Source organism: Coregonus lavaretus (genome assembly GCF_964263955.1).
Source record: "Coregonus lavaretus genome assembly, chromosome: 27".
NCBI lineage: Eukaryota > Metazoa > Chordata > Actinopteri > Salmoniformes > Salmonidae > Coregonus > Coregonus lavaretus.
The window spans coordinates 27031476-27053128 of record NC_140014.1 but is presented as its reverse complement, the minus strand read 5'-3'; the positions used below and the strand labels follow the sequence as shown (position 1 = coordinate 27053128).

General features: G+C 43.5%; 1 protein-coding gene across 1 annotated transcript; it reads right to left on the bottom strand.

Moving 5' to 3' along the window:
• Nucleotide 1: 1 nt before the first annotated feature.
• Nucleotides 2-8050, bottom strand: hs1bp3 (HCLS1 binding protein 3). Its single transcript, XM_084144589.1, has 7 exons — nucleotides 7551-8050; nucleotides 7010-7175; nucleotides 6471-6678; nucleotides 5774-5981; nucleotides 5464-5585; nucleotides 806-941; nucleotides 2-719 (listed from the first exon to the last, which is right to left on the bottom strand). The coding sequence occupies exons 1-7, from the start codon at nucleotides 7574-7576 to the stop codon at nucleotides 476-478; spliced, it is 1110 nt and encodes a 369-aa protein (XP_084000715.1). The 5' UTR covers nucleotides 7577-8050; the 3' UTR covers nucleotides 2-475.
• Between the last annotated feature and the right edge of the window lie 13603 nt (nucleotides 8051-21653).

Below are 21653 nucleotides of genomic sequence, written 5' to 3'. Positions count from 1 at the left end.
ACATTTGTAAAATTGTAGACTTTATTTGGTTAAAGAAAAATATGTTTCTGCTTAACTTCCAAGAGAATGTGTTTAAAAACATTTTTACATGAATATGTTCTGACAAAGACATCATTTAGTAGGATAAATCCAAAATGACTGTGCAGGCTTTCCAAAAATGAGTTTGATTTTTTTGTAGACATTGCATTTGGAACCACTCAGTCATGGTAATGTATACAGCATGTTCAGTATAAAAAGTAGGAAAGCAATATGGGTAGAAATAAATGATACCACACAGGCCCATTTCCACCAGTGATTGTAACTAGACATGTTCAGTAGACTTTTTGTTAGAATCAGACTTCCAAAAGTCATCCTTGATGGAATAATCCTGGGTAATGTCAACATATAATCATAGGCATAATCAACAGGTTGTTATTTTCCTGTGTAGCCTGCTAAGAACTTAATGAGTCCTAATCAGTTATCATTTAGTTGGCAATTAAAACAGATCATCACTAGATGTAGACTCATTTTGTTGGATATACTTGAGGATGTCCATTTGATCCTTCACCTCATCTACAACTGGAAGAACGCCCACAACTGGCCCCACACCACCTGAGACTAGAGAGGAGGGCTTCCCAGGCAGTTTTGGCTTTGTCGCCAGTTTGGGTTTGGGGGCAGGAACTGGCTTTGCCTTGACACTTTTCTTCACCTGGAGGAGCTTGTCAAAGTTGTCTTCTATCCTGAAAAGGGAAACAAGGACAATGTCGAATGGCTAATACAATGTTGTAATAACCACTTTGTCTCGCAAATAACTGTGACTGTATACCTGAAAAGTTCATCTGTATCCTCGTCCAGTCCTGAATCTGCAGATGCCACATCCTTGTATGCTGTTGGAAGTAGTAAAGGGTCCCCCAACTTCACTTTCCCTACCAAGTCTGGATCCTTAAACAGCTTCACGTTGCCTGTTAGCACAATAAAGATATGAGTTGGACAAGAGGCAGGCTTGCTTGGGACCAGATCTGATATTTTCATTTACGGGATTATTTTACTTATTATTTATTTCATCTTTATTTAACCAGGTAAGCCAGTTGAGAACAAGTTCTCATTTACAACTGCGACCTGGCCAAGATAAAGCAAAGCAGTGTGATAAAAACAACAGTAACATATGGAATAAACAAACGTACAGTCAATAACACAGTAGAAAATAGAAAATCTATATACAGCGTGTGCAAATGTAGTAAGTTATGGAGGTAAGGCAATAAATAGGCCATAGTGCAAAATAATTACAATTTAGTATTAACACTGGAGTGATTGATGTGCAAATAGAGATACTGGGGTGCAAATGAGCGAAATAAATAACAATATGGGGATGAGGTAGTTGGGTGGGCTAATTACAAATGGGCTGTGTACAGGTACAGTGATCGGTAAGCTGCTCTGACAACTTATGCTTAAAGTTAGTGAGGGAGATAAGAGTCTCCAGCTTCAGAGATTTTTGTAGTTCGTTCCAGTCATTTGCAGCAGAGAACTGGAAGGAATGGCGGCCAAAGGAGGTGTTGGCTTTGGGGATGACCAGTGAGATATACCTGCTGGAGCGTATACTACGGGTGGGTGTTGCTATGGTGACCAATGAGCTAAGATAATCTTTGCCTAGAAGTGATTTATAGATGACTTGGAGCCAGTGGGTTTGGTGACTAATATGTAGTGGGGGCCAGCCAACAAGAGCATACAGGTCAAAATGGTGGGTAGTATATGGGGCTTTGGTGACAAAACGGACGGCACTGTGATAGACTACATCCAATTTGCTGAGTTGAGTGTTGGAAGCTATTTTGTAAATTACATCGCCGAAGTCAAGGATCAGTAGGATAGTCAGTTTTACCAGGGCATGTTTAGCAGCATGGGTGAAGGAGGCTTTGTTGCGAAACAGGAAGCCGATTCTAGATTTAACTTTGGATTGGAGATGCTTAATGTAGGTCTGGAAGGAGAGTTTACGGTCTAACCAGACACCTAGGTATTTGTAGTTGTCCACATATTCTAAGTCAGACCCGCCGAGAGTAGTGATTCTAGTCGGGCTGGCGGGTGCAAGCAGCGTTCGATTGAAGAGCATGCATTTAGTTTTACTAGCGTTTAAGAGCAGTTGGAGGCCACGGAAGGAGTGTTGTATGGCATTGAAGCTCGTTTGGAGGTTTGTTAACACAGTGTCCAATGAAGGGCCAGATGTATACAAAATGGTGTCGTCTGCGTAGAGGTGGATCTGAGAGTCACCAGCAGCAAGAGCGACATCATTGATATACGCAGAGAATAGAGTCGGCCCGAGAATTGAACCCTGGGGCACCCCCATAGAGACTGCCAGAGGTCCAGACAACAGGCCCTCCGATTTTACACATTGAACTCTATCTGAAAAGTAGTTGGTGAACCAGGCGAGGCAGTCAGTTGAAAACCAAGGCTATTTAGTCTGCCAATAAGAATGCGGTGATTGACAGAGTCAAAAGCCTTGGCCAGGTCGATGAAGACGGCTGCACAGTACTGTCTTTAATCAATCGCGGTTATTATATCGTTTAGGACCTTGAGCGTGGCTGAGGTGCACCCATGACCAGCTCGGAAACCAGATTGCATAGCGGAGAAGGTACGGTGGGATTCGAAGTGGTCGGTGATTTGTTTGTTAACTTGGCTTTCAAATACTCTCGAAAGGCAGGGTAGGATGGATATAGGTCTGTAACAGTTTGGATCTAGAGTGTCACCCCCTTTGAAGAGGGGGATGACCGTGGCTGCTTTCCAATCTCTGGGGATCTCAGACGATACGAAAGAGAGGTTGAACAGGCTAGTAATAGGGGTTGCGAAATTTCGGTGGCTAATTTTAGAAAGAAAGGGTCCAGATTGTCTAGCCCAGCTGATTTGTAGGGGTCCAGATTTTGCAGCTCTTTCAGGACATCAGCTATCTGGATTTGGGTGAAGGAGAAGCGGGGGTGGGGGGGGACATGGGCAAGTTGCAGCGGAGGGTGCAGAGCTGCTGGCCGGGGTAGAGGTAGCCAGGTGGAAAGCATGGCCAGCCGTAGCAAAATGCTTACTGAAATTATCGTAGATTCATCGGTGGTGACAGTGTTTCCTAGCCTCAGTGCAGTGGGTAGCTGGGAGGAGGTGCTTTTATTCTCCATGGACTTTACAGTGTCCCAAAACTTTTTGGAGTTAGTGCTACAGGATGCAAATTTCTGTTTGAAAAAGCTAGCCTTTGCTTTACTAACTGATTGTGTATATTGGTTCCTGACTTCCCTGAAAAGTTGCATATCGCGGGGGCTGTTCGATGCTAATGCAGTACGCCACAGGATGTTTTTGTGCTGGTCAAGGGCAGTCAAGTCTGGGGTGAACCAGGGGCTATATCTGTTCTTAGTTCTGCATTTTTTGAATGGGGCATGTTTATTTAAGATGGAAAGTAAGCAATTTTGAAGAACATCCAGGCATCCTCTACTGATGTGCCCATGTTTACGGATTTAGGGTTGTACCTGGTAGGTTCCTTGATCATTTGTGTGAGATTGAGGGCATCTAGTTTAGATTGTAGGACGGCCGGGGTGTTAAGCATATCCCAGTTTAGGTCACCAAGCAGTACGAACTCTGAGGATAGATGGGGGGCAAGCAATTCGCATATGGTGTCCAGGGCACAACTGGGGGCTGAGGGGGGTCTGTAGCAAGCGGCAACAGTGAGAGACTTATTCCTGGAAAGGTGGATTTTTAGAAGTAGAAGCTCAAACTGTTTGGGTACAGACCTGGATAGTATGACAGAGCTCTGCAGGCTATCTCTACAGTAGATTGCAACTCCGCCCCCTTTGGCAGTTCTATTTAGACGGAAAATGTTGTAGTTGGGGATGGAAGTTTCTGAATTGTTGGTGGCCTTCCTAAGCCAGGATTCAGACACTGCTAGAACATCAGGGTTGGCAGAGTGTGCTAACGCAGTGAACTTGGGGAGGAGGCTTCTGATGTTAACATGCAAGAAACCAAGGCTTTTACGGTTACAGAAGTCAACACATGATAGCGCCTGGGGAGTAGGAGTGATACTGGGGGCTACAGGGCCTGGGTTAACCTCTACATCACCAGAGGAACAGAGGAGGAATATAATAAGTATATGGCTAAAGGCTTTAAGAACTGGTCTTCTAGTGCGTTGGGTACAGAGAATAAACGGGGCAGATTTCCGGGTGTTGTAGAATAGATTCAGGGCATTATGTACAGACAAGGATATGGAAGGATATGAGTACAGTGGAGGTACACCTAAGCATTGGGTAACGATGAAAGAGATAGCATCACTGGAGGTACCGATTGAGCTGGTCTCCGCGTTTATGGGGGGTGGGACAAAGAAGCTATCTGAGGCAGGTTGAGCGGGACTGGGGGCTTTACAGTGAAATAGTACAATAACAACTAACCCAAACAGCAATAGGCTAGGCATACTGAAATGGGAGAGAGGCATAACACAATCACAGGTGTTATTCGAGAGGGCTAAGACAACAACTGGTAATTGCGATAAAAGTTTGGGCTGAGGCTAAACAGATAAACAGGATGGGGTACAGTGTAAAGGAACAGTCCAGCGGGCATCAGAAGTGTAGCTGAGTGATCATAAGGTCCAGTGAACAGCAATAGGTAAGTCCGGGAGCAGTTTGTAAGCTGCTACAGCACAGGCGAGCAGGAGGCACGGCTGTTGATTGTGCGTGCTAGCGGGCCGGTGCTAGCAGATGGATCTTCGTGGTCGTCGCAAAGGGAAGCCTGTTGAAACCACATCAGACGATTACGTCGGCAGACCAGTCGTGATGGATCGGCGGGGCTCCGTGTCGACACTAGGAGGTCCCGTCCGGTTGACAGAGAGGTGGATAGCCGGGAGATGGGCCTGGCTCGAGGCTAGCTCAAGGCTAACTGGTGCTAGCTTTGGGACAAGTGGTGATTAGTGGTGATTAGCCAACAACAACATCCATTCGGTTGCAGCTAGCTAGTTGTGATGATCCGGTGTTAAGGTCCAGTGATTCAGTGATTCCGGCAGAAAATCCGAAATGCTCTGGGTCGATAGCACGCTGTGCAGACTGGCCGATAATTGTCCAGGCTAGAGCTGGCTGGTAGGTAGTGCAGGCCACGTACAATGGTGAAGACCGCTAACGGTGGCTAATAGCTAATAGCAAGTAGCGAGTTAGCTGGCTAGTTTCAGCTGTGGGTTCTTGATAAAAGGTATGAAGAAATAATAGAATCCGTTCCACATTGGGTGAGGCGGGTTGCAGGAAAGTATATTTAGTTAAGGATGGAGTGAGAAATATATACCAAAAAAGACAAAAAAACAGGCTATTTACACGAGGACACAACATAATACACGACCGCACTGCTATGCCATCTTGGATCAATGTCTGGGATGTCAGTCTGGAATGACACTGTTTGTAGACAGCTTATGACATTATGGCAGTTCCTATGGAAGCAATAAATGGAACACAGAATCTGTATTTAAATATTTATACTCACTGTCTTTGGCTGCAAGTTGAAACAAGTCGTCATCTATATCCTCAGCCTCATCAAACAGAGATAACTTAGGTTGGGTAGCCACTTTAGCCTGTGGAGGCGTTTTCTTCTTCTGCCTCGTGCACCTGGGGGAAAGGGTGACAGATGGCGTTAAATACCATACAGTGCCTGTAGAAAGTATCCCAATTTTCAAATTTGGTTGATTTACAGCCTGAAATGAAATTCTCTTCATCCAGAATACAGATATTTGAGAAGACGCCAAAACCATTGAGAAAAACATCTAAGATGACCACAACCTCAGCAAGGTTCTTACTTTAAATTGCCTAGAGGTCCAAGGTACTCATCATCATCGTCATGTTCCTCCTCTTCACTAGGCTTCACTGGTGGAACATGTTTGGTTACTCTCGCAGGAGCAGCAGGGATCTCATCCCTTTCAAAGAAATTAAAGCCTTCGTCTTTATCCTGGTCCTGCCAATCTGCAACGTTCCTAGTTTTCAGATCTGCCATTGTGGACTTCGCCCCTGCAGAAATATGAACTGTGAGCCAAATATTCTTTATGATGATATATTATTGATTAAATAAGGCAACTTCTACACTACAGGGAAGTACTGTGCTTTTTTTTCTGTTGGTTCATAATTCATACCTTTCTTAAATAACTAGCAAGGCAGATACATGTCAGTTTGAACTCCTGACCGCCTTGATATACAGTAACCTCATTGTTCAAATAATAACGTCACAGTTTGGTGCAGTGCGGTAGTATTAGTACTACTCCCCAAAGTTGAAAGTTTTCTGACCTATGTAGTTGTCATTAAGCTGGGAGGGGTGGCATTAATGTAGGTGAATGAGTTAGAAAGTGCAAGTTTCGGTCAGAGACAAGCAAATCCAGCCATTTACCAGCCAACAGTGCATGGTGCCATATTTAGTTGGAACGAGTGGGAAAGAGCATATTAAAATGTCTAAAAACTGTATAGAAAAAATAATATTTACTGTAGTGGATTGTGGTACATTACCTAAGAGCTCCAACACCTCTGGGCAAGTAGCAAGTGTGGAATTCTTGGAGATGAACTTGACCAGTTCGTCAAAGGCCACCCTACGCTCCCGGATGTCTGCCTCGCCTACAAACAGGGCCTTGCGAGGCATGGCTGGTAAGGTGATCTTCGGATACTGACCCATGAGTCTGTAGTAAAACTCATCAATTTCACTGTATTTCTTTGAAACCTGCAAAACACATGTAAAACATGCAGGGTCTAGGTACACCTGTAGCCTTTATAGCAATGCTTTGGGGTTAAATTCCAGCCGGTAGAATTGTATATTTTGTTGTTGTTCAAAATCTTAATGTGATTATGCATTATGTAGCTGTTATAAAGGGTTTAGGAATGCATACTGTACATACTCAATACTACAGTGAAGTGTTCCTACAATTTCAAACCAAGCAGTAGCTACTACACCATCACTTTCAATGTTAGTTTGAGGTGACTTTGAGGTGAATAAGGACAGGATGCTAATACTTATGTTTCCACCTAACTTACATGGGACTATGACTACCTACCACCAGCTGTACAATGTCTTCAGGTTTGTGCTTGGCGGATTTGAAGGCAGCCAGCCGAGTCACCACAATGATCTGGTACTCCACATGACCTGTCATCATGGTACCACGGATCTCCTGGTAAAGAGGCACCTGCAGATCTATGCCTGTCACCTCATTCTGCAACGGCCTGGGATGAAAAACATTGTGACATTGACCAAAAGTAATTGCACAAAGTGCAAGATTCATACAAGAACAGAACTGTGGAGTGACATCTTGCATAAACATCATTCCACACTGTCCCAACGGTAAACATCAAGAAAGGAATCCAGCAAACATGTCAATGACAACTTTTATTTCTCTACTTGCTGGTATGAATTAATATGTGCACAATAGTTTGGTGAATAGTTGCAACTAAGTCAAAGGGACCCCTGGGCTGGTACAGGGAAATACAAGGACTGGCTAAAACAAGTAAACAAAGATGGGGATGTGTTTCACAAGTGTTATTATCAGGCAACACCGAAACATCCTAAGAAAGATAGCTACGAAATTTTCTTCATCTTACCTGCTTGTAATAAGTCCGTCTGGCATTGTGCTAAGATTGCTGTCCTGTCTAGACTCTGTTTATAGCCGTAATCAAGTAGACCACCCCATTCCCTACTGTTGATACAAGTCATGGGATGGGAACTAGATACTGTTTTTGCTGCCAGCACAGAAAAAAGGAACTTCCGGTTTTAGCTTTCAAAATAAAAGCGCGCAGCTGCACTTCTTCTGCACTGCACGAGCGCCAGGCGGTGAGTTGAGAATACTTTGCAGTTGCTTGTCGTCTGGGAAGGAGGCAAATCGACTCTTTGACAGTAAGAGCCGAGGCATATGTCAGTAGCAGAACAAGCTCAAATCAAGTAAAAACTAGCTTGTTTCGACAGCATAGCTAGCTAACTAACTCATCATCTACATTGGCTATGATCAGCTGATAGACCATCCCTCTTTGCCTCTATGGCTCTTGCTTACAGCCCTGCTACACTATTGCCATCGGTCACACGGTGTGGTGAGTACTCGATCCGTTGGAATACGCCCATACCAGCGCTTATTTCAAAGAGCGCTTTATAAGCCACGCCCCAGTGGGCAGATCTAGGCATGTTGCACTGGGACAAGTTTTAATATAGAAAAAACTCAATTTACAATGGGTCCGCCGTGGTTCTATGTAGCCTAGTTATGCTAATATTTTGAGACCAGTGTATTGCAGTTAATTTCGTCTTTGACTTAATAAGTAAAATATATTTGAGTAGTAAACAGGGAAACAATAACGAAGGGAAGAGAGATACCTAGTCCGTTTCACAGCTGAATGCATTCAACCGAAATGTGTCTGCCGCATTTAACCCAACCCCTCTAGGTTCCATAGAGTACGCAATAGAATATATACCAGAGGGGGGCATCGTTTACTAGGCTACCTAAATTATTGGGGTAATTTGGTTACCACCAGTGTTTGGAATACATTGAGTTCGTTGACAAAACAGACTACGGAGATGGACAGACGGATATGTATTTGTCAAAGCTCCGCGATGGGTCTGTGTAAACTATGCAATTATATTGGAGACTGCTTGAGCAGTGAATGTCATCTATTAATTTACTGTTATAGTATTTCTAAGTAGCAGCCATATCAGCCAGGGAAACTAATTGTTCTCACTGTATGATAGAACAATCCGATTTTCTGCCTGACCGTGGCGCTCTTTACCTGAATTGTTAGGATTTTCTTGTAATCTCAACAAAACTGCTTATTTTGCTGAAATATAGATAATTTAATTGTTTTCTTTGAAAATGTGAAAAATGGGCCTGGCTGAGAATAGAACATTCCGTTTTCTGCCTGAGTGTGGCGCTGTTTATTGCAATGTTCTGGATTATCTTGTGACCAGAACAAAACTACTTATTTTACTCAACTAGAGATGGAAATAAATGGTGTTTCTTTAAAAAGATGGGCCTGGCTGACGTGAAAAATACATTAAGGGGAAAGGATCCAGAGACACAGAGGCTAATTATCTTTCTGCACATCTCTTATTTACAATGCTGGCTGCCATGGTTAACAAAAACGCAGGACATTGAAGGCTACCTGAATTGATTCAGAAAAGTAACATAAGTAGTCTGAAAGTCAAACAGCGAGGTCAAACAGGTTTGTGTTAGTCCGATTATCTAGTGTCCACAGCAACACTATTGATTATTCTCTACCCCTAGTGCATGTGGTGTACTATGGTGTTAGCCATGCTCCCCCTAACCCTCATCTTTTCTCTTTCTCTGTCTCCCCTTCCGGAGGGCCTGAGGCTTTTGGACCGCGACTTAAGACACCCTGGCCTGACACCTGGACGTGCCTGGCCAAATCTCCCCTCTACCTGCCTGTTACTTTAAAGTCCATAATTAACCTATACAGCTCTGGATCCATTGTCTTACCTACTACTGCAAAAACTTTTATGGAATACCAATTATTTGCCCTTTTATGCCATTTTTTACTAATGATTCAAAGCTGTGTGACCATTAACAATTGCTGCATATCCATTGTCCTTCTCCCAAAGTGTGGACTTGCATGTTTCTTCTCATCTCAGGGATTTAACAATGGTGTAAAGTAGCTCAAGCCAATGCTTACACCTAGCCAATGCTTGGATATCCATGAGGAGAGAGATGGACAATTGTTATGCAGCCACTGATTTCAGATGGCTTCATCTACAGATGGAATGTGTTCCAAATGGCACCCTATTCCGTATACATAGTGCACTCATTTTTACCAGGGCCCATAAGGCTTTGGGACACATTCTGCCTATTGAGCCCCACCCTTCCTATTGTTAACAATTTCTCCATCCCATTCCCCCAGTTAAACAAACAAAGGGGAGTGGCTCTGACTATAATTTATGTAGTAATAATAATATAATAATATGCCATTTAGCAGACGCTTTTATCCAAAGCGACTTACAGTCATGCGTGCATACATTTTTGTGTATGGGTGGTCCCGGGGATCGAACCCACTACCTTGGCGTTACAAGCGCCGTGCTCTACCAGCTGAGCTACAAAAGTCATGTTTATTTTTCAGAAAACAGTGTTATTTGAATATAACCTCTAAGGTAGCTGACATGGTCTGCCAAAGCAACATACAGTGGGGGAAAAAAGTATTTAGTCAGCCACCAATTGTGCAAGTTCTCCCACTTAAAAAGATGAGAGGCCTGTAATTTTCATCATAGGTACACGTCAACTATGACAGACAAAATGAGAATTTTTTTCCCAGAAAATCACATTGTAGGATTTTTAATGAATTTATTTGCAAATTATGGTGGAAAATAAGTATTTGGTCAATAACAAAAGTTTCTCAATACTTTGTTATACCCTTTGTTGGCAATGACACAGGTCAAACGTTTTCTGTAAGTCTTCACAATGTTTTCACACACTGTTGCTGGTATTTTGGCCCATTCCTCCATGCAGATCTCCTCTAGAGCAGTGATGTTTTGGGGCTGTCGCTGGGCAACACAGACTTTCAACTCCCTCCAAAGATTTTCTATGGGGTTGAGATCTGGAGACTGGCTAGGCCACTCCAGGACCTTGAAATGCTTCTTACGAAGCCACTCCTTCGTTGCCCGGGCGGTGTGTTTGGGATCATTGTCATGCTGAAAGACCCAGCCACGTTTCATCTTCAATGCCCTTGCTGATAGAAGGAGGTTTTCACTCAAAATCTCACGATACATGGCCCCATTCATTCTTTCCTTTACACGGATCAGTCGTCCTGGTCCCTTTGCAGAAAAACAGCCCCAAAGCATGATGTTTCCACCCCCATGCTTCACAGTAGGTATGGTGTTCTTTGGATTTTTTTTATTTTATTTTTTTATTTCACCTTTATTTAACCAGGTAAGCCAGTTGAGAACAGGTTCTCATTTACAACTGCGACCTGGCCAAGATAAAGCAAAGTAGTGCAATAAAAACAACACAGAGTTACATATGGGGTAAAAAAAACATAAAGTCAGAAATACAACAGAAAATATATATACAGTGTGTGCAAATGTAGCAAGTTATGGAGGTAAGGCAATAAATAGGCTATAGTGCAGAATAATTACAATAGTATTAACACTGGAATGCTAGATGTGCAAGAGATGATGTGCAAATAGAGATACTGGGGTGCAAAAGAGCAAAATAAATAACAATATAGGGATGAGGTAGTTGGGTGGGCTAATTTCAGATGGGCTGTGTACAGGTGCAGTGATCGGTAAGGTGCTCTGACAACTGATGCTTAAAGTTATTGAGGGAGATAAGAGTCTCCAGCTTCAGAGATTTTTGCAATTCGTTCCAGTCATTGGCAGCAGAGAACTGGAAGGAATGGCGGCCAAAGGAGGTGTTGGCTTTGGGAATGACCAGTGAGATATACCTGCTGGAGCGCAGACTACGGGTGGGTGCTGCTATGGTGACCAATGAGCTAAGATAAGGCGGGGATTTGCCTAGCAGTGATTTATAGATGGCCTGGAGCCAGTGGGTTTGACGACGAACATGTAGTGAGGACCAGCCAACAAGAGCGTACAGGTCACAGTGGTGGGTAGTGTATGGGGCTTTGGAGACAAAACGGATGGCACTGTGATAGACTACATCCAATTTGCTGAGTAGAGTGTTGGAGGCTATTTTGTAAATGACATCGCCGAAGTCAAGGATCGGTAGGATAGTCAGTTTTACGAGGGCATGTTTGGCAGCATGAGTGAAGGAGGCTTTGTTGCGAAATAGGAAGCCGATTCTAGATTTAACTTTGGATTGGAGATTCTTTATGTGAGTCTGGAAGTTGAGTTTACAGTCTAACCAGACACCTAGATATTTGTAGTTGTCCACATACTCTAGGTCAGACCCGTCGAGAGTGGTGATTCTAGTCGGGTGGGCGGGTGCTAGCAGCGTTCGATTGAAAAGCATGCATTTAGTTTTACTAGTGTTTAAGAGCAGTTGAAGGCTACTGAAGGATTGTTGTATGGCATTGAAGCTCGTTTGGAGGTTTGTTAACACAGTGTCCAATGAAGGGCCAGATGTATACAAAATGGTGTCGTCTGCGTAGAGGTGGATCTGAGAGTCACCAGCAGCAAGAGCGACATCATTGATATACACGGAGAAAAGTGTCGGCCCAAGAATTGAACCCTGTGGCACCCCCATAGAGACTGCCATAGGTCCAGACAACAGGCCCTCCGATTTGACACACTGAACTCTATCTGAGAAGTAGTTGGTGAACCAGGCGAGGCAGTCATTTGAGAAACCAAGGCTATTTAGTCTGCCAATAAGAATGCGGTGGTTGACAGAGTCGAAAGCCTTGGCCAGGTCGATGAAGACGGCTGCACAGTACTGTCTATTATCAATCGTGGTTATAATATCGTTTAGGACCTTGAGCGTGGCTGAAGTGCACCCGTGACCAGCTCGGAAACCGGATTGCATAGCGGAGAAGGTACGGTGGTATTCGAAATGGTCGGTGATCTGTTTGTTAACTTGGCTTTCGAATACTTTCGAAAGGCAGGGCAGGATGGATATAGGTCTGTAGCAGTTTGGATCTAGAGTGTCACCCCCTTTGAAGAGGGGGATGACCGCGGCAGCTTTCCAATCTCTGGGGATCTCAGACGTTATGAAAGAGAGGTTGAACAGACTAGTAATAGGGGTTGCGACAATTTCGGCGGCTAGTTTTAGAAAGAAAGGGTCCAGATTGTCTAGCCCAGCTGATTTGTAGGGGTCCAGATTTTGCAGCGCTTTCAAAACATCAGCTGTCTGAATTTGTGTGAAGGAGAAGCGGGGGGGGCATGGGCAAGTTGCAGCAGAGGGTGCAGAGTTGGTGGCCGGGTTAGTGGTAGCCAGATGGAAAGCATGGCCAGCTGTAGCAAAATGCTTGTTGAAATTCTCGATTATTGTAGATTTATCGGTGGTGATAGTGTTTCCTAGCCTCAGTGCAGTGGGCAGCTGGGAGGAAGTGCTCTTATTCTCCATGGACTTTACAGTGTCCCAAAACTTTTTGGAGTTAGTGCTACAGGATGCAAATTTCTGTTTGAAAAAGTTAGCCTTTGCTTTCCTGACTGCTTGTGTATATTGGTTCCTAACTTCCCTGAAAAGTTGCATATCGCGGGGGCTATTTGATGCTAATGCTGTACGCCACAGGATGTTTTTGTGCTGGTCAAGGGCAGTCAAGTCTGAGGAGAACCAGGGGCTATATCGGTTCTTAGTTCTGTATTTTTTGAATGGGGCATGTTTATTTAAGATTGAGAGGAAATTACTTTTAAGGAACAACCAGGCATCCTCTACTGACGGAATGAGATCTATATCCATCCAGGATACCTGGGCCAGGTCAATTAGGAAGGCCTCCTCGCTAAAGTGTTTTAGGGAGCGTTTGACAGTGATGAGGGGTGGTCGTTTGACCGCAGACCCGTTACGGACGCAGGCAATAAGGCAGTGATCGCTGAGATCCTGGTTGAAGACAGCTGAGGTGTATTTAGAGGGTATGTTAGTCAGGATGATATCTATGAGGGTACCCATGTTTAAGGATTTAGGGTTGTACCTGGTAGGTTCGTTGATAATTTGCGTGAGGTTGAGGGCATCTAGCTTGGATTGTAGGATGGCTGGGGTATTAAGCATATCCCAATTTAGGTCACCAAGCAGTACAAACTCAGAGGATAAATGGGGGGCAATCAATTCACATATGGTGTCCAGGGCACAGCTGGGGGCTGAGGGGGGTCTGTAGCAAGCGGCAACAGTGAGAGACTTATTTCTGGAAAGGTGGATTTTTAGAAGTAGAAGCTCAAACTGTTTGGGCACAGACCTGGATAGTATGATAGAGCTCTGCAGGCTATCTCTACAGTAGATTGCAACTCCACCCCCTTTGGCAGTTCTATCTAGACGGAAAATGTTATAGTTGGGGATGGAAATTTCAGAATTTTTGGTGGCCTTCCTGAGCCAGGATTCAGACACTGCTAGAACATCAGGGTTGGCAGAGTGTGCTAACGCAGTGAATAACTCAAACTTAGGAAGTAGACTTCTGATATTTATGTGCAAGAAACCAAGACTTTTGCGATTACAGAAGTCATCAAATGATAGCTCCTGGGGAGTAGGAGTGATACTGGGGGCTACAGGCCCTGGGTTAGCCTCTACATCACCAGAGGAACAGAGGAGGACTAGAATAAGGATACGGCTAAAGGCTTTAAGAACTGGTCTTCTAGTGCGTTGGGTACATAGAATAAAGGGGGCAGATTTCCGGGTGTTATAGAAAAGATTCAGGGCATTATGTACAGACAAGGATATGGAAGGATATGAGTAAAGTGTAGGTAAACCTAAGCGTTGGGTAACAATGAAAGAGATAGTATCTCTAGAGGCATCAATTGAGTCGGTCTCTGAGTGTATGGGCGGAGGGACAAAGGAGCTAACTAAGGCAGGTTTAGCTAGGCTGGGGGGTTTACAGTGATATAGTACAATTAGAAATAACCGAAACAACAATAAACTAACCATGTTTGGGCTGAGGCTAAACATAAACAGGATGTAGTACCGTAAAAAGGAACAGTCCAGCAGATATCAGCTGTATAGCTGAGTTATCATAAGGTCCGGTGGTGAAGCGCTAGTGAGTAAGAGGCCACGGCTAGCGTGTGCTACGTCCGTTTTGTTGTAGCCAGCTGGTAGCGGTGAATCCGGAGTTAAAGGTCCAGTGAATTCAGTGATTCCGGCGGAAAAACTGATATGTTCTGGGTCGATAACGCGCTGTGCAGACTGGCCGAATATCAGGTGATCAATGTCCAGTGATTAAAAATTAATCCCGCGGAAAAAAAATCCAATATTCTGGGTGCAACACCGCTAGCTGTGGCTAATAGCAAGTAGCTAGTTCAGTAGCTAGTTCAGTTTAGTGAGTAAGAGGCCACGGATAACGTGTGCTAACGGGCCAGGGCTAGCAGATGGATGGAATCTTCGTGGTTAACGTCGTAACCACATCAGACGATTTCGTCGGCAGACCAGTCGTGTAGGATCGGCGGGGCTCCGTGTCAACACTAGGTGGTCCCGTCCGGTTGATAGAGAGGTAGATAGCCGGGAGATGGGCCTAGCTCGGGATGATTAGCCAGACCACAGCGTCCGTTTTGTTGTTGTTGTAGCCAGCTGGTAGCGATGAATCCGGAGTTAAAGGTCCAGAGAATCAGTGATTCCGGCAGAAAAACTGATATGTTCTGGGTCGATAACGCGCTGTGCAGACTGGCCGAATATCCGGTGATCAATGTCCAGTGATTAAAATTAATCCCGTGGAAAAAATCCAATGATCTGGGTGAAACACCTCTAGCTGTGGCTAATAGCAAGTAGCTAGTTAGCTGGCTAGCTAGTTTCAACTGGAGATTCTAGATTCTAGATAAAAGGTAAGTCAATAATAGAATCCGTTCCACATTGAGTGAGGCGGGTTGCAGGAAAGTATATTTTGTAGAAGGATGAAAAGTCTGATAGGGAAATATGTACGAAAAATACAAAAAAACAGGGTATTTACAGGCTATTTACAGACACACGACAGAAACAGGACTGCACTACTTCGCCATCTTGGATCAGAGGATGCAACCCAGCATTCTTTGTCCTCCAAACACAACAAGTTGAGTTTTTACCTAAAAGTTATATTTTGGTTTCATCTGACCATATGACATTCTCCCAATCCTCTTCTGCATCATCCAAATGCACTCTAGCAAACTTCAGACGGGCCTGGACATGTACTGGCTTAAGCAGGGGGACACGTCTGGCACTGCAGGATTTGAGTCCCTGGCGGCGTAGTGTGTTACTGATGGTAGGCTTTGTTACTTTGGTCCCAGCTCTCTGCAGGTCATTCACTAGGTCCCCCCGTGTGGTTCTGGGATTTTTGCTCACTGTTCTTGTGATCATTTTGACCCCACGGGGTGAGATCTTGCGTGGAGCCCCAGATCAAGGGAGATTATCAGTGGTCTTGTATGTCTTCCATTTCCTAATAATTGCTCCCACAGTTGATTTCTTCAAACCAAGCTGCTTACCTATTGCAGATTCAGTCTTCCCAGCCTGGTGCAGGTCTACAATTTTGTTTCTGGTGTCCTTTGACAGCTCTTTGGTCTTGGCCATAGTGGAGTTTGGAGTGTGACTGTTTGAGGTTGTGGACAGGTGTCTTTTATACTGATAACAAGTTCAAACAGGTGCCATTAATACAGGTAACGAGTGGAGGACAGAGGAGCCTCTTAAAGAAGAAGTTACAGTTCTGTGAGAGCCAGAAATCTTGCTTGTTTGTAGGTGACCAAATACTTATTTTCCACCATAATTTGCAAATAAATTCATTAAAAATCCTACAATGTGATTTTCTGGAGAAAAAAAATTCTCAATTTGTCTGTCATAGTTGACGTGTACCTATGATGAAAATTACAGGCCTCTCTCATCTTTTTAAGTGGGAGAACTTGCACAATTGTTGGCTGACTAAATACTTTTTCCCCCCACTGTACCAATGAGATTCACTAATTGTATTGCAGTTGTGTGTGTGGTGTTGCCATTCAGCCTCATCTAGCCTTGGTATGGAATAACTGATAACTGACAAAATACCTCAGCCTTAGGAAATCTTTGGGGAAAGAAGTCACACTTCCGGTTTGCACAAATCTTTATTTGACTTGCTGTAATAGAGATTCAGACCATATCAAAGCAGACGTCATGGTAAGTAATGGAATCCAAGTTTCTGGGTGTGTGGGGGTCAGTGACTTGAGGGGAAGAAATAACCATTGGAGGCAGCAACAGGCAGGTAGATGGGGACCAGGTGGGATTGGGCCAGGCACATCCAGGTGTCAGGCCAGGGTGTACTCAGTCGCAGTCCAAGAGCCTCAGGCCCTCCGGAAGGGGAGACAGAGACAAGATGAGGGTTGTGAGCATGCACTGGGGGTAAAGACTAATCAATCGTGTTGTTGTGGAAACTGGATAATCTGACTAACACACACACACCTGTTTGACCTCGCTGTGATACTGTAGGCCTACTTATGTTACTTTTCAATTCAGGTAGCATTCAATGTCCTGCGTTTGTGTTAACCATGGCAGCCAGCATTGTAAATAAAGAGATGTGCAGATTGATAATCAGCCTCTAGTGTCTGTGGATCCTTTTCCCTTAATGTATTTTTCATGTCAGCCAGGCCCATCTTTTCAAAGAAACACCATTGAATTCAATCTCTAGTTGAGTAAAATAAGGAGTCTATTGTTTCAGTTTCGTTTTCACTTCTCGTTACCTGGTAAATAACCAACAAATTGTATTTATTTTTATTTCACCTTTATTTAACCAGGTAAGCCAGTTGAGAACAAGTTCTCATTTACAACTGCGACCTGGCAAAGATAAAGCAAAGCAGTGCGATAAAAACAACAACACAGAGTTACAAATAAGGTGAGGAAACAGTCCATGTCAGCCAGGCCCATCTTTTTAAAGAAACCATTTATTTAAGTCTCTAGTTGAGTAAAATATACTGAACAAAATATAAACGCAACATGTAAAGTGTTGGTCCCATGTTTCATGAGCTGAAATTAAAGATCCCAGAAATGTTCCATATGCACAAAAGCTTATCTCAAATTTTGTGCACAAATTTGTTTACATCACGGTTAGTGAGCATTTCTCCTTTGCCAAGATAATCCATCCACCTGACAGGTGTGGCACATCAAGAAGCTGATTAAACAGCATGATCATTACACAGGTGCACTTTGTGCTGGCGACAATAAAAGGTCACTCTACAATGTGCAGTTTTGTCACACAACACAATGACACAGATGTCTGAAGTTTTGAGGGAGCGTGCAATTGGCATGCTGACTGCAGGAATATCCACCAGAGCTGTTGCCAGAGAATTTAATGTTAATTTCTCTACCATAACCCTCCTCCAACGTTGTTTTAGAGAATTTGGCAGTACGTCCAACTGGCCTCACCACGTGTAACCACGCCAGCCCAGGACCTCCACATCCAGCTTCTTCACCTGCGGGAGAGTCTCAGACCAGCCACCAGGACAGCTGATGAAACTGAGGAGTATTTCTGTCTGTAATAAAGCCCTTTTGTGGGGAAAAACTCATTCAGATTGGCTGGGCCTGGCTCCCCAGTGGGTGGGCCTGGCTCCCAAGTGGGTGGGCCTATGCCCACCCATGGCTGCGCCCCTGCCCAAACATGTGAAATCCATGGATTAGGGTCTAAGGATTTTATTTCAATTGACTGATTTCCTTATATGAACTGTAATTCAGTAAAATCAATGTTGCATTTATATTTTTGTTCAGTATATATACCTTTGGTTTCTGCATTTTTAGTAAATCTGATTTCCAGGTCTCATTCATCAATTACACCCCTCAATTTAGAATGAATAAGGTTGACTTGACTATAATTCCACGGTAACAGAGTGATGCTGAGTCTCTTTAAAATGTATGTCAATCAAAAAACAATGATTGCAAAGTTAAAGAAATCATACAACTGTCCACAAGGACTTCTTTTAACAATTTCCACTGAACATTTACAAAAACGAATGTACATGAACAACATTGCAAAATGAACAACAGTGCATTTTCAAAGGAAATTGTTTAAAGTAGTCATTGTGCATAGAGTTGTGTGGTTTGTTTAACTTTGCAATCATTGGTTTTTGTTTGGCATACATTTTAAAGGGAAAAATATGAGTCTAAGCATCACTCTGTTACTGTGGAATCGACCCTATGGCAACAGTTTTGCTTAGGAAATCCTAATCTCAAAGCCTATACCATCTGTCTTGATAGTGATACTCCAACTACTTGCCTGCTTCCCCTGTGTCATATATTGGAAGGCTGTAGTTGGCTATAGCCCAAATAGGTTAACTATAAATTCATTATTTACAGTACATCAGGGGTCACTAAACGTTAGGCTATTGTGCTCTCACCATACAATCAGCATTTTAAAGCTACTGTGCATTGCCGTGTGAAAAAGCTTAGAAAGCTTTTTTATTATCTTTAGCGAGTTTGTGACCCAATTTTTATTTAGGCATAGTGATTGTTGGGAAACCCCTTTGCTACTTGTTTAAGGCAGGTTTACACTGGGGATGTGGGTAGACTAGGTGCAGCCAAAAAACAAAGACATAGCCTACTGTACATGCCAGTAAAAGTGCAACTTTTGCTTGTTGAAAAAACTGGTAATTTCATACTTACATATTTTCTCGCCACAAAGGTTAAGCTAAATTCAAACAGTAAAAGGTCTCACCCCTCCAGGAAAACAAATGTATGATGACCAATCAGCATGCTCGCCTCAACATCTGACTATGGGGTTAATTGAAAAATCAAAAAATATATACGGTGGGGAAAAATAGTATTTAGTCAGCCAACAATTGTGCAAGTTCTCCCACTTAAAAAGATGAGAGAGGCCTGTAATTTTCATCATAGGTACACGTCAACTATGACAGACAAATTGAGAATTTTTTTCTCCAGAAAATCACATTGTAGGATTTTTAATGAATTTATTTGCAAATTATGGTGGAAAATAAGTATTTGGTCACCTACAAACAAGCAAGATTTCTGGCTCTCACAGACCTGTAACTTCTTCTTTAAGAGGCTCCTCTGTCCTCCACTCGTTACCTGTATTAATGGCACCTGTTTGAACTTGTTATCAGTATAAAAGACACCTGTACACAACCTCAAACAGTCACACTCCAAACTCCACTATGGCCAAGACCAAAGAGCTGTCAAAGGACACCAGAAACAAAATTGTAGACCTGCACCAGGCTGGGAAGACTGAATCTGCAATAGGTAAGCAGCTTGGTTTGAAGAAATCAACTGTGGGAGCAATTATTAGGAAATGGAAGACATACAAGACCACTGATAATCTCCCTCGATCTGGGGCTCCACGCAAGATCTCACCCCGTGGGGTCAAAATGATCACAAGAACGGTGAGCAAAAATCCCAGAACCACACGGGGGGACCTAGTGAATGACCTGCAGAGAGCTGGGACCAAAGTAACAAAGCCTACCATCAGTAACACACTACGCCGCCAGGGACTCAAATCCTGCAGTGCCAGACGTGTCCCCCTGCTTAAGCCAGTACATGTCCAGGCCCGTCTGAAGTTTGCTAGAGTGCATTTGGATGATGCAGAAGAGGATTGGGAGAATGTCATATGGTCAGATGAAACCAAAATATAACTTTTTGGTAAAAACTCAACTCGTCGTGTTTGGAGGACAAAGAATGCTGGGTTGCATCCAAAGAACACCATACCTACTGTGAAGCATGGGGGTGGAAACATCATGCTTTGGGGCTGTTTTTCTGCAAAGGGACCAGGACGACTGATCCGTGTAAAGGAAAGAATGAATGGGGCCATGTATCGTGAGATTTTGAGTGAAAACCTCCTTCCATCAGCAAGGGCATTGAAGATGAAACGTGGCTGGGTCTTTCAGCATGACAATGATCCCAAACACACCGCCCGGGCAACGAAGGAGTGGCTTCGTAAGAAGCATTTCAAGGTCCTGGAGTGGCCTAGCCAGTCTCCAGATCTCAACCCCATAGAAAATCTTTGGAGGGAGTTGAAAGTCTGTGTTGCCCAGCGACAGCCCCAAAACATCACTGCTCTAGAGGAGATCTGCATGGAGGAATGGGCCAAAATACCAGCAACAGTGTGTGAAAACCTTGTGAAGACTTACAGAAAAGGTTTGACCTGTGTCATGTTATTGACCAAATACTTATTTTCCACCATAATTTGCAAATAAATTCATTAAAAATCCTACAATGTGATTTTCTGGGGAAAAAATTCTCATTTTGTCTGTCATAGTTGACGTGTACCTATGATGAAAATTACAGGCCTCTCTCATCTTTTTAAGTGGGAGAACTTGCACAATTGGTGGCTGACTAAATACTTTTTTCCCCCACTGTATGTTGCTTTGGCAGACCATGTCAGCTACCTTAGAGGTTATATTCAAATAACACTGTTTTCTGAAAAATAAACATGACTTTTGTATTTTAAATTTATTTCACCATTATTTAACCAGGTAAGCCAGTTGAGAACATGTTCTCATTTACAACTGCGACCTGGCCAAGATAAAGCAAAGCAGTGCGATAAAAACAACAACAACACAGAGTTACATATGGAATAAACAAAATGTACAGTCAATAACACAATAGAAAATCTATATACAGTGTGTGCAAATGTAGTAAGTTATGGAGGTAAGGCAATAAATAGGCCATAGTGCAAAATAATTACAATTTAGTATTAACACTGGAGTGATTGATGTGCAGAAGATGATGTGCAAATAGAGATACTGGTGTGTAAATGAGCAAAAATAAATAACAATGTAAATAACAATATGGAGATGAGGTAGTTGGGTGGGCTAATTACAAATGGGCTGTGTACAGGTACAGTGATCGGTAAGCTGCTCTAACGACTGATGCTTAAAGTTAGTGAGGGAGATAAGTGTCTCCAGCTTCAGAGATTTTTGCAATTTGTTCCAGTCATTGGCAGCAGAGAACTGGAAGGAATGGCGGCCAAAGGAGGTGTTGGCTTTGGGGATGACCAGTGAGATATACCTGCTGGAGCGCATACTACGGGTGGGTGTTGCTATGGTGACCAATGAGCTAAGATAAGGCGGGGATTTGCCTAGAAGGGATATATAGATGACCTGGACCCAGTGGGTTTGGCGACAAATATTTAGTGAGGGCCAGCCAACAAGAGCGTACAGGTCACAATGGTGGGTAGTATATG